This window comes from Colius striatus, chromosome 6, assembly GCF_028858725.1.
Source record: "Colius striatus isolate bColStr4 chromosome 6, bColStr4.1.hap1, whole genome shotgun sequence".
Classification (NCBI taxonomy): Eukaryota; Metazoa; Chordata; class Aves; order Coliiformes; family Coliidae; genus Colius; species Colius striatus.
Window position 1 is genome coordinate 25,031,088 of NC_084764.1, and position 17,606 is coordinate 25,048,693.

A 17,606-nucleotide genomic window follows, 5' to 3' on the forward strand; every position below is an offset into this window, starting at 1 on the left:
TAAATACCTCAGTGAGTTCTGTTGAGGTCCTCTGTGAATTGTGGTTTTTTTAAGAGACAAGCTGGGATCTGTACTCCACTGACTGACAGTGCAGTTCACCTCTTTGTCAAGACTTTTTCATAGTGTTGTCCTCTGTCTGCTCTTAACATTACAACTCCATCTCCTTTTATTGTGGAGTTCCTCAGTGCAGAACAGTGTTTTATGATAGTTTTCCCTTCCATTTTGATTCTGATCTCATTTTATTGTGCCCAATGATTGTCAAATTTTTACTACAAGGGTAATTTTCAAGCAGGGAGAGGTTCCAGAATCTGGCCCACATAGCAACTTCCAGCTTTGTTGTGAGATGCTAAGATCTGGTCTCACCTACCGAAGCTGCTTCTTCCTCCACACAGCCAGCTAGCATTACACCAGGAGATCTGCAATGTGTCTAGGTGCCCTGCAGAATTAAAAATGAATATACCGGCAGCAATTACTCCTGTAACTGTTCCATGGCCTTTAGACCAGTGTGACCCTCTGGGCAAGGTGTAGGCATTCATCAGCTCATCACACTGTCTCTAAGAGGGACCAAACTCTGGATCCCTCTCAGGTAACACCAGGCAAAGCAGCTGGGGAATGTGAGATGCCTGCCCATACTCTCAAGGTCAACACTCTTGCCAAATAACCAACTTGGCTGATCGATCCCAGAGATAGAAGATGAGGTCAAACATTGAGGATGAAACAGAGAAAGGAAAATTAGGAGATACGTGGGTCAAATGAGATCATAAGGATACAAGACTGTGAAGTAGCTGCATATCAAGCACCTACATTCATATCGACAAACACACAGATGTGAGATATATATATATACACACATGCCCTGCAGCTTTGCTGTATCACAGAGTGTTTTGTCCTGTCCCCTGATGGGTTTGACCTCTTAAACAGAAGGAGTTGCCACAAACACCAGATAAATTGGCAGAAATGGAAATAGAAGTTACCCACATGACCATGGTATAGTAACTTTAAACCAGCAGTTTCCAAGAAGAAAAGTCAAGCATCCCCTGTCAGTCAGAATTCTGTGGTTGTGTCATCAGGAAAATGCATGTATTTAGATTTTCTTAAAAGCCTTTGACAAATTGTCCTGCTGAAGGGAAAATTTAACCTCTCAGGTTAATACTATTATCAATTTTAAAGTGTCTGAGATAGAAAAGAAAGGGTAGACATACTCTACCCAGAAAAGAAAAAGAAGTCAATTTTCAGCATGATAAAGGTTAACAGGAATAACCCACAAAGATCAGTGTTGTGGTGTTTGATCCGTGTGTTAATGATCTGGGAAGTGGGTGAACAATGAGACTCTGCAGATGACATCAAATTATTAAGGAAGACTGAAGAACTCCAGAGGATCCTAATAAAGCTTAGTGCATGGACAGCACAGTGGTAGATGAAATACACTGTTGAGTATTGCAAAACATTGCACACCAGAAGGCATTAATTTGATTTTTCATACATCTTAATGGATTCTAAATTAACTGTAGCCGCTCAGGAAAAGACTTCAGTATTGCAATGAGTAACTTGCTGATATTCTTTGCTGAAGAAATGGGTAACCATTTAGATTTTAATTTAAAAAGTGCAAATAATGTAAGGAGTTACATAATGGATAGGCTGAAAATAATATTGAAAATATGGTAACGTCAGGAGGTAATTGATGGCGTGCCTTTGTCTTGACTACTGTCCAGACCTTCAGCTGGAGAAGTGATGGAGCGGTGCCAGATTCATGATGCTGAGAAGCTGGCTCATTGAACTCTCTTCTGGGTTGAACAGAAATAGCCAGACTAGAGGAAGTTCAGAGATGGATGATAAAGCAGATAAGAGGTCTGAAAAAATTTCTGCGTGAAAAACAATTATATAGATAATAAAGACATGAATGAGAACATAGCAAAAGTACATTTCCTGAGAAGCAGAGTCAGGAGGTGTTCAAGGAGCCTGAAAAGTTACAAATACAGTATAGACAAATAAAAGTGGGAATTTTTGTTCATACACCACACAAGTAATCCCTGGAACTCAAGCTGGAACGCATCATAGAAATTAGCATTGTTTTGGAAAAAAGACTGTAAGTTTACATATGGAGTAAGACTATGTGTGTCTAAAATAAATAGTTGGCAGATTTGGTAAAGGTGCAGTCCTTTCTGTGTACTTAAGAGAATAACCCTTTCTCTAATAAGTAGGAGTTTGAGAGAAGCATTTCCATGCAAAAGCCCTATACTAGTAAACAGAAGAAAGATTAAGATATAAAATTAAGGAGGAAGAAATTTTTGATCAGATTATTTTCTTTCAGTTTCTAAGCTTCCCTTTTAGTGATGATAGTGGAGCAAGGGGAAGGTAGTCCAATACAGAAATTAATCAAAGACTTCTGTATTAAAAATGAAAATTCAATCTGAGCAAGTCCATTCTGCAGGATCTGCTGGTGAACTTCTTGCTTAGAGCCAGGGCATCACATCACCTGGCCTGCCACAGACTAGCTCATTTCTTTCTGCAGTCGCACAGGCAGATTGTAGCTTATCAGTACTGATGCCCTTTTCCAGCACTGCAGCCTGTGAACAGCCTGAAAAAGCTGATCTGCATGAGTAGCCTTGTCTTTATTCTAGTGTGTCTTTATTCTAGTAATCAGGCTGTTCTTAGTGAGGTGTAATGGTATTCCTGAAGGAAAAGGACCTGAGTGGAATTGAACAGCTTGAGCCAAGTAGAATTGGACTGAGGTGGGAAATGAAGGGCTCTCTTTTGACCAGCCTGAAGCTGGGTTTGGCCAGGAGGCCACTGAGTGCCTTTGCTCTCTCCCCGCAGGCTGCTCGGCAGAATGGCAACAGAGGAGCGGCATCTCTCCTCCAGCTGTGGGTCCTTCATCAAGACCGAGCCCTCCAGTCCATCTTCTGGCATCGACGCCATCAGCCACCACAGCCCGAGTGGCTCCTCTGACGCTAGCGGTGGCTACGGCATCGCCATGGGCGGCCACCCCAATGGCCTGGACTCGCCACCCATGTTCAATGGCGCGGGGATCGGCGGCGGGTCCTGCCGTAAGCGTTACGACGACTGCGCCAGCGCCATCATGGAGGACTCACCCACCAAGTGCGAGTACATGCTCAATGCGATCCCCAAGCGGCTGTGCCTGGTGTGCGGGGACATTGCTTCTGGGTACCACTACGGCGTGGCTTCCTGTGAGGCCTGCAAGGCCTTTTTCAAGAGGACTATTCAAGGTATGGTGGGAAGGGAGGGAAACCGAGACATTTGCTCCGTGTCGAAAGAGGGGTGCCCCCAGATGTTGCTGAGGCTGCAGTGTTTCCATGTCACAGAAAAGGGGGAAGGGCAAGGGTGGTGATGCAATGCTTCCTGTCTCCTCCTGCTCACTTCTGGTCCTTCCAAATCAACCTGGATGTGAGGCTTTGGGGTGGTAGGAACCTTTGCCAGGTTCCTAGCCTGGCAAGATCTGGGTATCTGGCCTAGTGGATCTTTATCTCTACTAGTGGCACCAATACCCTGGTAATGTGGCTGCTAGTGGGCTGAGGCCTGGAAGGGAAATGTTTTGCTCTCTGAAGGCGTTTTTAAGGCCCACTTGAAGAGTCAATGCCTCTGCCTAGGGGTGGCATCTCTTTAAAAATGTCTCCAGCTTGAGGTGAAAGCTCCAGCATTACAGGAGAGGCTCTCACTCTGTCCTGCCAGTCTTTATGTGTGGCCATGAAGTCCATACAGACCTCACCACAAGACTAGACAGGGCACTTGGATATGTTTCTCCCTTTGTAGTTCCACTAACTCTTTTCATTAAGATGCAAGTTCATGGAAAATAATTTTTTTTAAAAGGCACCGAAGGAGGTAGAGATACTCAGTTTTTGTCAGCTTTACCAAGGATGAGAAATTGATCTGGTGGTTTTGAAAACCTCAGTGCATGAATGTGTAGACAAATTGCAGTGCATTGCTTCTGCATGTACAATTCATATATGAGGTGTATGTCTGTGTCCTGACCACCGATGGTATGCTGCAGATGTGCCCACATGCAGGTACAACAGTATAGAAAAGTTGGAGTGCATCCAGGCAAGCTCTGGGTGTACTTTCACAAGCAGGCCCCGTGTCAGCAAACATGCCCAGACATACAGATAACTCGCTTTACTTCCTGCAGTCTCTAACTGGAAAAAGACAGGATCATTCACATTCCAATGGGAAGTGTATTGAGTGGACTGGAGACAGGTGTCCAGTGAGCAAGCAGATGTTTGTGTCTTTCACTGTTGGCTGGAGTCAATCCACCACACCAATGCTTCTTTGTCTCCTGTGAAATGAAAGAAATGCACATGTGGGGAGAGCGCTGATTTTTGTTCATTGAACGGGCCCCATTACACCCTGTCACTGGGCGTGTTCAACTCTGGAGTGGGAAGAGCTGTACAGGCTGTAGTTCAGACCAGATCTCTGCAGAATTCACTAGTTCTGGCTTATTTTCTTAGGTTCTAAGATGTCTCTCCTTACTATTATCCAGACATGGAAATAATCTGTATTGCCCCACTGCCTCTTTTATTACGCATGTAGAGAGCATGGTCATCTCTAGGGCATTGGCCTGTTCCCTGGCAGGGTTTCTGTGATTTATCATTGCTGAATCTCCTGTGACAGAATGTGAATTTTCACTTGCACTTCTGACGATCAGCACTGACTGTGTCCCTCCTCCAGTACTTGGACTCATTTCCAATATTTCTTTTTGGCACATTCAGGTGTTAAAGCAAAGCCCTAGAGTCTCCTTATTTAGAAAGAGACTGAAAAACTAACCCCTCTTGGGAGCGATACTGGAGCACCTCTGTGGCAGAGCAGGGGAAAGGCCTAACCTGGAGAGAAAGACCTAGGAACTTTTGAAGAACTTTCAAGGAAAACAGAAAGTTATGCAAGGTATCAGAACCTAGAGCCTGTTTCCGCCTGGGTTGTATGTCAGGTGACCTAATCCCAAGAAGAGAGCACTTCCCTCCAACCCCCTCTCCACAGCACAGCCATATTCTCCCTGAGGTTCCCTAATTGATTGCCTGTTAATGTGTAACAGATGGAGAAAGGAGTAAGTGGAGATTTCTCTCACCCTGTCGTCACCTTGGGCTGGCAACTAAGGTACTAAAATGCTTTTATTCCCAAGAGTGGGAGAGTCAAGTGTGCTGTGCCTGAGGGTGAACAATTTCAGCTGTGGAGCTGAAGGCTGAGCCTAGAAGAGTGGACAGCAAACAGGGCTGCAGAGTTTGGTTGAGTCAAGGAAATGCACTGCTCTCGGTGCTCTGCTGTAGTGCATGTGATAACCAAGCACAGCCCTGGGTATGCAGGGGAAAGGAGCTTAAGGGTCACTTAACAGAGACTGCATGTGGCAAAAGCATTTCCAAAAGATGTTCATCCTGCTTATATATATATTACATGTATGTATGTGTTGAGTATCTAACTGAAAAAGTGGGAAATCTCAGTTGGGCGCGGAGAAAACTAATGAAATTCAACAAGGGCAAGTGTAGAGTCTTGCATCTGGGAAAGAATCACCCCATGTACAAGTACAGGTTGGGGAATGAACTGTTAGAGAGCAGAGTAGGGAAAAGGGACCTGAGCGTCCTGGTGGGCAGCAGGATGAGCATGAGCCAGCAGTGTGCCCTCGTGGCCAAGAAGCAATGTGCCCTCGTGGCATCCTGGGGTGTATTAGAAGGGACGTGGGCAGTAGGTCGAGAGAGGTTCTCCTCCCCCTCTACTCTGCCTTTGTGAGACCACATCGGGAATATTGTGTGCAGTTCTGGGCCCCTCAGTTCAAGAAGGAGAGGGAGCTGCTGGAGAGAGTTCAGTGCAGGGACACAACAATGATGAAGGGGGTGGAGCATCTTCTTTATGATGAAAGACTGAAGGAGCTGAGGCTCTTCAGCTTGGAGAGGAGACTGACAGTCGACCTCATTAATGTTTACAAGTATATAATGGGTGGGTGTCAGGAAGATGGAGCCAAACTCTTCTCAGTGATGTCCAATGATAGGACAAGGGGCAGTGGGTATAAGCTGGAACATAGGAGGTTCCAAAGAAATACACAGAGTAATTTCTTCACTGTGAGGGTGAGGGAGCACTGGAACAGGCTGCCCAGATGGGTTGTGGAGTCTCTTTCTCTGGACACATTCAAAACCCACCTGGGTGAGTTCCTGTGTGACCTACTCTAGGTGGTCCTGCTCTGGCAAGGGGATTGGACTAGATGATCTTTCAAAGCCCCTTCAAACCCTTCAGATTCTGTGATTCATCTGGCTGCCTAACATCAGCGTAGGCTGTGCAGAAAGCACGCTGATGTGTATGTTATACAATTGGCCTCCCTGCTAGTACCAAAAGGCTTGCCATGATTCTGGTATCTGGGAATGACATTGACTCAATGGTTAGAGCACAGAGACGGAGCTACCAGGGTTTCCCAGGTGATTGGAGATGCAGTTGGTAAATTTATCATCAGGCTTTTGTGATCTTGGACCAGCCACTTCACTTCTGTGTTCTTGAATACTGAAAGATGAAAAACTAATGGCTATTATGAGAGTGTGTAATCTGCTGGCCTCACATTTGGTAACTTTATTAAGTAATAGGTGTGCATGCTTCTATAAAATGGGTGTAAATCTGTCCTCGATTATTAGAATATCAGCCCTATCTAGGTGCCCCGATCATGAAGCAGAGATTCACACTAAGTCCCCCCTCCAACTACCACCCTTCCCTGCTACAAATGACCCCAGTCTGCCTATTGTTTTTTTAGCTGCATTATGTAAAACCCGCATGTCTTGCGGCAGGAGGATGGTACCATAGCCTCTCCATTCCCTCTGCTGCTGCTACAGCAGTGGAAGAACAAATGTCCAAGCTGCAGACCTTTTTTGAGACTGACAGCTCTGCAACTCACTTTCTCCCTTAGCCAAGTAAGGCTAGGCTTTTCAGGACAGCCTAAGGGCTGTTGCTTTTCAAGTCCATGAGGAGAAGATAGGCTGAGAGCCAGCATGGATCTGTCTGGTTATCTCTGAGGTCACTACTGTTGCTACGTGGGAGTTTTCCATCAGTAGGATTCTTCCAAAGAAAAGCAGAGGAGACACACTTAATGCCATCTTCTGAATAGACAGGTTATGTATCAGGCAAAGTGCCTCCATCTGGGGATTCCCTGCTTGAGTCTTGCAAGCTTGAAACTCGGCAAGTTTCACCACACCACAACTGCTGTGCTGGGATGCCCTTACACCAATAAGGGGCTTAAAATGTGGATAATACAGCTCAGAAGGCTTGTAGGGATTTATAACAAAATCCATAGTCTTCTTGGGCTTCCTGGTGGTCATTAACAGTGGTTAGAGTGGCTTCTGGGAAGAGAGGAACAGTTTTCCTGAGCAGAAGAGCATTATCATAGACAGGATCAACAAAGGGCCTGTGAGGTGCAGAATTGTGAGGTGCGTTGCATCCCTATAGTAGGGGCCACAGCAGCCAGGCACTGTCCTGTCCTTCTGTCCTCAAAAATGTCCCTGCTACTTTTCAGGTGAGAGTTCACAACCAAACAACAGGTGATGTTCTGAGCATTCTAAAAACTTTTGAAGCTTAACCAGGGAAAGTGCAGCATTCCGTAGACCTAGCATTTGGATTCAGAAAACCATCTCCAGTGCAGCTCTGTTGGGTTTGGGTTTTTGCCTCAGTGCAGAGAACTCTGTGCAGAAGGATCTTTTACGTGGAACTTCCGTAAAGCGTTTCTGTGTCAGAAACCCTACAGACAAACTTGCTGCTAGTAGGGAGCCCCAGCACTCAGCTCCTGTGTCCTCGTGAAAGCAGGAGGCTGGTATGAGACTGTGCAGAGTGTCCAAGTTCTTCTTCCTGGAGCAGGAGTCAAGTGTGCCACCCCGAGGAGGCAAACAGTGCTGGTGTTACACCCCTTTTTCCTCTCATAGCATCAAGACCCCTGAGGGCTTGGTCTTCACAGTTATGGTTCTTACTGTATAAGCCACATGAAGTAAAATTTTGGTTAATCCAAGCACTAGGGTTTATCTCCCCTGCTTTTCCAAAGTCTCCTTTTCCTGCAAATGATAAACACATGTATCAGGGTGGGAAGGTTTTTCAGATGGTTTTTGTTGGGATTTTGTTTGATTGATTGTCTTTTGTGGTTTTTCTTTTATTGTTTGGTTGTTCTTTCCTTTTAAAAAATAGGAGCCTCTACTGTATATGCTCAGGTGCCTAGATCAGGGGCATGTCCCCGGAAGCATGGGACAGCCCTGCTGAAAATCAGGTCACTTGCTCAAGTGCCTTTATACAGATTTACAGATTCAGCATTTGAATCTCATTCTGTGAAAACTATGGCTTAAAAAAATAACCTGTCTTATCTCACATGGATCATTGGAGAGGTTTCCCTCTGATTTTCACTAAGTACCTCTCCTTACACCAGGACTTGGGCTGTGATGTCTCAGTTAGAAGGGCTAATTTTAGTGGAAGGGTTATAGAGAATCCAGTCCGTGCATATTATGGGTTCCCTGTCGTGAATGCAGGAGTTTAGACTGGTGCCTGCTGAGGGCAAGGGGACTGCTGGGCTGGCACTGCGCCCACTGAGGCCTTTTCACATTTTTCGGGTCCCTCTTAACTGAGACTTCCAAATGATGTTTACTTTCAGAATCAGACATTAAAAGGATTCAGGGCTAAAGCTGATCGGTAGTAAAATGAAAGTGTCACCAGAGCTTATGGCTTTCTGAAAAGTTGGGTTGCCTTCTCCTGCAGACTGTCCCAGTCATACAGAACAGCTCTACTGTGGAGGCATATGCTGACTGCCTGATGCCTGTTGTATTTTGTAAGCAGTTCTTGTGAAACAAACAAAACCAAAAACCGAACCCCACCAACCAACCAAGCAAACCATGAGGCCAGTGTGACAATTGTTACAAAAATTGGTTTAAAAGGAAACAAATACATGAGCTAAGGTGCCTATGAGATGGATTTCCCTGGGAATTCCTGTTCTCACCCTTCTGGCCCCATGGGGCCAGCAGAGAGTGGCACCACACTGTTGGTAATAACTGCAGCATGCTGTGTCAAATCACTATGGTGAAAGATATGACTTGAATGAATGGAATTTGGAACATAATAGCAGATGGTTTTTATGTATTTTTAATTTTTTTTTAAATGGCTGAATCTGGTTTTCCCCTGAGGTTCAGGAAAAGCTGCAGTCATCCAAGACACCCAAAGAAGGATGAGAGGTCTGTGTGCAGCAGTGAGGAGCAGTACAGTATGCAAGGAAGGGGTAGGAGAGGGAAAAAATGGTGAAAAGCAATGAAGAAGAAACCAAGAAAAGAGAAGGGTTGGTTTTTTTCTTCATAAAAGAGAAGTTGAAAATGTTTTAGGTTTTAAGTCTTCCTTGGCTACTTCTATCTAATCTTATCTGACTTTCCTTGTAAAAGGCTTCACCAAGAGACCGGATCAGTAAAGGGGGAGCAGCTTGTGCTCTCAGTGTTGTGTTAATTCTAAAATCAACTCCCCTGAAAAGCCCTGTTCATATCTTAAGCAGAAGGTTAAGGACTTTACTGTGCTCCCCAAGCTCAGGGAGGCATTCTTCTCTTCCCAGTCCCTCCCTTTCCAGAGAGGTATGGTGACTATGGAGTCTCTTGAATGACCAAGCTCTGGTGGTCAGTTTTCAGGTGCTCCTATTATGTGTGCACTGGCAATTATATTCCAAACTGTTAAACTGTCAAAGGTCTAATTTTACAGAAAATAGGGTAATTTTGCAGTTCTCCAGCATAAGAAACGTGATCTATTACTTTAATAGTTCTTGGCTGTTTCTTAGCATCTCTCATCTAAAAGCTTTAAAGTACAGTTAAACCTTAATGAATCAAGACTCGCAATCTCCCCAGAAGGTAGATTTGGTGCTCGTTTCATTTTGCAGACGAGCAAACTAGGACACAAAGAGGAAGTGATTTGCCCTCCAGGGGACATATGAAGGCTTAGAACAAATCCAAACTCTGATCTGGTCACCCACCACTGGAATTCTTTAAGCCATTTTTTAGGATAAGCTTGTGCTCTGTCATCATCAAGGTCCTAGCAGTTTTATCACATCAAATGTAAATAAGTCAAGGAACTCTCTTCTAATAAACAACAGTTCAAAGCAAGGTTTTGTCTGTGACATTATCCCATTTTCTGCCCTTTCTTTCCAAGTCACGTAATCTACAGCTCACGGCACACAGAGACTTGACTCAGATCTCACTCTTGGTACTGACTTGTGGGTGGCAGTGTTGGTCAGGACCTGGCAGCGGGCAGCTGCTGCAGCGGAGGGGGAGCTGTCTCGGGGATCTGCACCAGCAGCCGGCCTGGGCTGTGCTGCTGGTGTGACCGCCAGCCGCCACAAGCCTGCCGGAATTTCGATGAGTTAATCTCATCACTTTATCATAGGGCACTTACAGAAATTACAGGGAGCTGTGAGCAGCTCACCGTGCTGGCAGACAGCCCCAGGACCCATAAAAGAAATTGAGACACACACACACACAAAAAAAAAAGTCAGAGAACTTTGTTAAAGTTTTGGAGATGATAGCTTTTCTTGGACAAGTTCTGCTTGGGTAATGCTGATTGTGCCTTCCTTGGTGATGTCCCCATTCCCTGTGAAGTGGCTGGTATTGCCCCCAGCTGTAGCTCTCAGTCCATGCAGTGCAGAGCATGTTGATAAATTTAATGCTATGTGATGTGTAAATGATAAAAAGTTCCATTTACTCTGGAAGCGTTGGCTTGTGTGAAGAGAGTACGGTGGGCCTTATCTTTAGCATTTGCATTGGTAGAGAGGACTGTAGGACTCAGCTGCTAATGTTTTCTTTCTTCAGATTGGGCATAGTGTGTGGAAGGGGCATGTGAGCCTGTGTTCAGTGTGGCGGCAATAAGCGACATTCGCACCAGTGCTGGGTGCATTTTTTCACCTGTGCTTACCAGCAGACCATGTGACTGCTGCACTACATGGTCATGGCCACTGCTTTGCCATCCAGGAAAGGGAGCTAGACCAGTGCCCCCCCTTCTCAATCTCATGTCCCGACACAGAAGAGCCTTTGAGAACTCCTTATTCAAGCTGTACATACAGTGTGTATATGGTAACCAGTACCAACACTCTGATGCTAACACATTTAGTTGTGATGGATATTTGTAGATCATTTCCAAGAATTTACTTGTCAAGGGGTCCAGAGGCTGGAGGCAGGGGGAAGCTGAGGGATCTGCTTGACAGAGTGTAGAGGGATGTTGAGCTGCCAGATGAGGACTGTCCCTGCCTCCCACTGCTAGAAGGGCTCAGTGCCCTTGGTACGGTGTCTCTGTGTTAGGGGGCCAAATTTTTGGCCTTGGAACCACAAAACATGAAGTCTTACATCTCTCCATAGTTCTGACCCTGGCTGTGGCAAGAAAAGTAGGCATTAAAAGATCATTGAAAGCAAGTTTGAGTTTTATCCCAGGTTAACTCCTGCTCTCTTCCTTCCTGTGTGGGGCACAGAAAGTATCTGATCATGAGTTCAGGGCCTCCATACTTATGGGTCTGTAATGTTGCTGGAGCTCTGTGTCTGGGGCAGGAATTGGTTGATTACCTTGAGATCGAGCCTGAATCTCAATTTCCAGTTCTCTGAGAACATTGATACATTACTGGCTATTGAGATTCAGGTGCTGCATGCACGATGACGAAATACAGTCTGAATGGAAGCAACTTGTGTAGCAGACTTTGCTCCTGCACACAAACTGCGTTTTGGGAGCAGATGAGCAATAGAGAGGAATGGTGTGGCTGGACTGGGGCAAATTGCAAGACTTGAGACAAAACAAAAGGCATGAGATAGGTTTATAAATAGCAGGTAGATCACCTTCAGGCTTTGGAGGCTGTGTACTCCTGGGGTGCTTCCTTCCTTTTGAATCTGTGCTCTGTCTTTCCACTCAGATTCCGAATGGGCTTTCCAACTGCCTAGTTAGCCCCGAGGTTTAATCAGCACCCCCAGAGATTGTTATGTATCAGGTTGTTGGTCTTTATTTAGAAGAAGGAAGGGTTTTGCACAAGAACATAGAAATCCATTTCAGAAGTAGGAACAAAAATCAAATGCTGTCCAAGTGCTACTAAATTAGAAGTAAACTCTACACCTAATCTGATGGTATACAAAGTCTATACTGTGTGTTCTCTTGGCTCTTACCTGCTGTCCCCCCACAGCTGTGATTGAACTCTTGAATCTCAATTTCCTGCTCTGAACCACCAAACTGACTTTTCTTCTCAACTGACTATAGAGCTTAGAAATCCTTTTTTGAGCTGCCCGATTCACCCAGAAGCTATACTGCCTTAAATGTATTGTCATTGTCAATGTGTCACTGTCAAGCTTAGATTTCCAGTCCTGCTCCACAGCAAACATTGAATAGCCCTCTTCAGAAACATCACTTCCAAAGGGAATGGCAGGATGGAAGCAGCCATTTCTGTTCACTGTCTTCAGGACTAAGTGTTGCATTACACTGTGATCCAGCATGATTCCACTGACATCCCCGTACCAGACTGTTGAAGTTACATTCTTGGCTTATGATAAAATACGATGTGTCCAGAAATAAATTTGGGATGGTTCTCTCCCTGTTTTGTCTTGGAAGCAGTGTTGTGACATGATCATAAATGAAAGGGAATGAGGAAAAAGTGCTGATACTGTGTGCAGAAGGATAAGAGGCAGGTGCACAAGGACTAATAAAGTAAAACTGGAAAGATTTGCATAGAAAGCTTGTGTTCATTTTACAGGACAGCTTATCTGCCTTTCTTAATCCAGACCTACTGCTTCCCTGCTACCTGTAATATGCCAGATGGCAGGAGGAAGCAAAGGAGGGAACGCCATTGCTGAGCTCCTTGGTCCCCCAGGGAAGGCAAGAAAGGATCAGTGACATCCATCCCACAGACATGGAGCAAAGACAGTGCTGCTAATGTCTGAACTGCTCCCACTCTCTGCTCTGGACTTTAGGGAACAGGCCAGGTTATAAGGAATGTGGTACAAGGGATGACAATGTGCCTGGAGGACACATTGTACCTGAAAGGCCAGCGGTGCAGTCAGTCCCTTGGGTGGACAGATCTCTCACAATACTTAGAAGAGTATTGCTTTTTTCTGAAATGTGTTCTGGTAAGTAGTGCTGGGCTCCTGAAGAGCCACCCTCAGCCTGTTATGCTCTCAGGGTATGTGTGTGTGCAAATGAATGAGCAAATATACAGACTGATGGCGGTGGGAATATCTGGGCACTACAGCCTGTCCCTGGATCAGTGGGGAGAACACGGTTCCTGGGTGACCATCTCTGTGTTTGATTGCAGGGAATATTGAATACAGCTGCCCGGCCACCAATGAATGTGAGATCACGAAACGGAGGCGCAAGTCCTGTCAGGCCTGTCGCTTCATGAAATGCCTCAAAGTGGGGATGCTAAAAGAAGGTAAGACAGAGTCAGATTGAGAATTTTTCTCTGTCCCAACAGCACTGGGGGCTCCAGGCCTTGCAGGATCTCCTAAGCTAACTACATGCTTGCCCACTTTGACTTCTCAAAGGTATCTTTATGTAGGCTTTGTAAAACAGTCAGGATGGGCAGTGATCAAGAGGGCAGTCCAGAGAGGAGAGTGGTTCTAGTCAGCACCCTCATGCCAGGGTATTACTTCTAGCATTTCCAAACTTGACAAATAACAAAACTGGCTGTGTTAGACTGTTTCCTTTCTCAAGGGAATTCCAGACTGGAGGATGTTGCTGCTTTTGCCACTCAGTGTTTTTTGCAATGTTGGGAAGGAGAGGCTCTTGTGTGATCATAACTGAGTTCATAAGGGCTCCATAAGGGAAGGATGGAGTTAATGCAGAGCTATGGCACAGTGTGCAACAAAGGGCTGCCCATAGTCCCACTCTGGAGATTTTCTGAAGATGGCGGGTAGTGCAGTTTTGTCTGGGAGCTGTGGGTCCCCTGTCCTGTGTTGTGCTCAGCCTATTGATCTGTTCAGCACTTTCTGAGCAGTATTTGGCTTCTCTCTTGTACTGCTTTTCTCCCCCCCACCCCCCTCCCCAATCCTTATCCATTCAAGGTGAACCACAGGGAATTCAGTAGCAATTAAACACATTCTTATGGATTGACTTTAAAGCTCTGTTTCCCTTGGGTCCCTCTGGGAGAGGCAGTGAAAGGGAGGAGGGGAAAGGAAGGAGAAGCACTGAATGTAACCCTCTGCATTTCTGTACCTGGCAGAGCATGGGCACCTCAGATTAACTGCAAGGAACAGCAGCTGGTTGTGGTCTGCACATGTTCTGTGTGCTAGAGCCAAGATGCCAGCTTGCAGCTTGCTTCCAGGTCATGCTGTCATAGCAGCCAGTGCTGGATTGTACGATGTCAGTGGAGTGTGGATTGCTTTCCACTAGGGCTCTCATTTCTGGAGAGGCAAGTTGATGGCAGCCAGTGTTGTTAAGAATGTAGATTAGATGTTAAACCCTGTTCTATTCTTTAATGGGTGTGTGGTTTCTACAGTTAAATATTTTCCTGCTGGAGCACACCAGTTACCAAAGGGAGGAAATGCAGACCTGTGTATTTTGTCCCTCCCTGACCTAGGGGTAAGGGTAATACACTTGGAGGGTCTTGATCTACTGCTGGGAGAGAGGCAGCTACTGGAAACCTGCTTCTCTGCATGTAGTAGTTTGGGGAAGGGACAGATCCCCTTACCCACATGCTAATCCACACTAGTGACACTGGCTTTAGTGGGTAATGTGTTCTAGCCTGCTCATATGAATCCATAAAGCAACCTTAAAAGCCTGATGTGGCTCCAGTCATTCTGCTGAGCAGCAGTACGGGTCCAGCCTTGCTAGCTGCCTGTGTCTGTGCTGCCCTGCATCCAAGCAGTTAAGCCTCTTGGAGCTGGAAACTGGGGAAGCAGAGACACAGGACCTGGCCAGGGCATCCTCTACTACCAGTTCTGGGAATTCAGCACGGTCCAGAGCAGGGTCCAGTGAAGGGATCTGTGAGTTAACCTTCACGTTGTGTGAAAACAGTCAACTACTTCCAGACCAGAAAGTAATGTAGGTTCACTCACACCATGCTGTGCCTGAACTCATGAACCCCATGGGAAACTCATGACAAACTGAAATTTGACTCTAAGGCTGCTTTTGTGCTGAAGTGTATTTAGTTATTCATATAGGGATTGATCTGGCATCATTAAAGTCACTGGGGAAGGGTGGTTTGCTATTGATGTTAGTGTATCTGTGATCCTGCCCGTAATATTTGGAGCTGTGGAATACACATTATAAAGAATTATTGATAGTAATGGGATGTAAGAACACATGACAATGTCAGGAGCAGTGCAGACTACATTAGCAATCTGCAAATAGGACTCCCGTGTCTTAACAGAGTGGGCAAGTAATGTTGGTCAGGCATCTTATTTTCTCTTTCATTTGCTTAGTTTCCTGAGCTGAGGAGTAAGGGTCACACTGTTTTACTTTGTGAAAGGATTGTGAGGACTGATTAGTTAACTTCATGTGAAGCCAGGTGGAAGAACAAAGTATTAGTATACAGAATTCAATCAATACACATCTTTAAATGCAAAATCCAAAATGGGAGAAAAATGGTTTTACAGTCTTTGGTCTCCACAGAGCCAGGAGTTTCTGAAAAGAACACATCCATAATTGTTTGCCTTGTTTAAAAATGCAGAATTGACAAGGGATTTTTGATTAGAAAAGGTTCATTGGCCTTTTCCATCTCTGATCTGTCATCTTGTTAGGTTCTCTATCCCTTTTGTCTCTAAGGGAAGGAGTGTTCCCAGCTGTACATTTCTAGTACTTCAACTATTTCTAAAAATCTTGGTTTCCCCAGGGAGCCTATTCTGTAGTCTCCAAGCACTCGTTAGGACAAGATATGTCCCGATACTTGAGCTATGATTTTTTTTCCTTTCAGTAGTCCCCCTTCCTATTTCACCTTGCTATACCTCTTTCTTTTTCCTTGGATTCATCCATGTCAGAAGGCTGCAAAGCAAGATTCTTTCTCTTGCTTGATTACCAGGAGTTTGAAGAGTAACAGTCTTGTGGTTAAAGTCAAGATCAGAAACCAGTTCTTTTCTTGACAAGTTTCTCCTTGATGTCCTTGGCACTGGGCTGGTAACTTAGTGGAGACATTTCTACATAAAGAAACTGTTCTTCCTCTGAGGAAGAAGAGTATGATATTCCCTCAGTTCCTAATTAAGGGCTTCATTTCTTTTCATTTAAGGAGGAAATATCTTCCTGGTTTTTGTCATCATACGTGATGCCACCTCCTGCCTGTTGGGCTTGTAACGTGAGCCCGTTCTTCAGGCAGGCACATCAGTGTTCAAAGATGGCAAAAACAGGTGACCATGACTTCAAGTTTCTGCCTTACTCTTGAAATGCTCAGCTTGATGCTGCCAGAGGACCTTGGGGAGCGTGTGTGAGGGTCACCAGGCATCTTCTCTCTTCCTGACGTGGCCTGCAGCTAGGCAAACAGCTGTGAATGTAGTCTTTCAAGTTCTGGGGACACTGCTCCTAACACAAAAGCGCAAGTTATTCAGGCAATGCCGAATGAATGAGGATCAGACCAGGAAGAGAGCCAATGGAGCAATCAATAGGTGTCTCAAATATCCAGGCCACTTTCTTTAAGAGAGCTCCGATCAATGCACTGCAGCGAGGGAACTGGACAGACACCAGAGCTTTGGGGTCTCAGGTTCTCCTGGCGTGACGCTGCGGGGCAGGCCAGACTCGCTGGGGAGAGGGGCGGGCAGAGAGCTCTGCCCACGGACACCAACTGGCTCAGATGTCTGACGTGTTGGCCTGTCTGCCTGTCTCTCACTTTCCCCTTCCATCTGGAGCGTGCCCTCAGAGAGCATTAATTAGATCCTCACTAGCAGACTCAGATAGGAAGCTACTGAATCTGGAGTCCAGGATTCCAGCAGACTCCGGTCCCAGTGCCCCTGTGGAGAGGCACTGTCCTCAGAAAACCTGCTCTCTGCTGCTCTTGGCCTTGCTGAAGCACCAGCGTACAGGCAGTGGGAGATGAGGCATCTTCACAGCTTTATCTCATAGAAGTGCATGCTCCTCTGCTCTGCAAAAATCAGGGAAACTTGAGCAACCTGTGATACTGCTGACCCCAGATGGAGAAGATGATATCTACATACGTACCTGGACATCTGGGATCAACAGTGACGGAAAGTGTGCCCTGCATCTTGCAGAGGAGAGGCACTGTTCAAAGCTGGACAACCCTGTCTTTGGTCACCCTATTGATTCTCTTTGCTCCCAGCACTGTCTGGCTTATGCCCACAATGAACTAAGTGTAGCTCTTTAACTCTAGACTTTACAAAATAGATCCAGGTCTCTCTGGCTCTCTAGAATGAATGATGGATAGAAAAATTTCAGCAGTTTGGCAGTCCTCTCTTAAATCCTCAATATACCTTGTCAGTTTTGTGGTGAATATACCCTTGCCATTCACGCTCTAGCCACCCGTGGCTTTTCTGTTGTACAGCAATTTGTTTGTCTTCAAGAGGTAGATGTAATTTCAGATGACACATGGCCTGTGGAAGTGGGCTTTAGGGGTTTGATTTTGGGCATTGGCTGGTTAAACGTGACCCCACAGCTTTGCCCTGCTGCCTCTCTGAAGTCACGGTCCTGTGTGTCAACTTGCAGAATGCCCCTGT

The 17,606-nt window shown here is 45.6% G+C and overlaps 1 protein-coding gene across 3 annotated transcripts in view; it reads left to right on the forward strand.

Annotated features, from left to right (window-relative positions):
* The first annotated feature begins 2,817 nt into the window (after positions 1-2,817).
* Positions 2,818-17,606, forward strand: part of ESRRB (estrogen related receptor beta) — a 42,958-nt gene continuing 28,169 nt past the window's right edge. The window contains exons 1-2 of one of the 3 annotated variants that reach the window (XM_010198220.2): positions 2,818-3,227; positions 13,265-13,381. In XM_010198220.2, the coding sequence (XP_010196522.2) occupies positions 2,831-3,227; positions 13,265-13,381 (514 nt within the window). In that variant the 5' untranslated portion in view covers positions 2,818-2,830. The remainder of the gene's footprint in view (positions 3,228-13,264; positions 13,382-17,606) is intronic. The other 2 variants (XM_061997893.1, XM_061997892.1) reach the window with 2 other exon arrangements.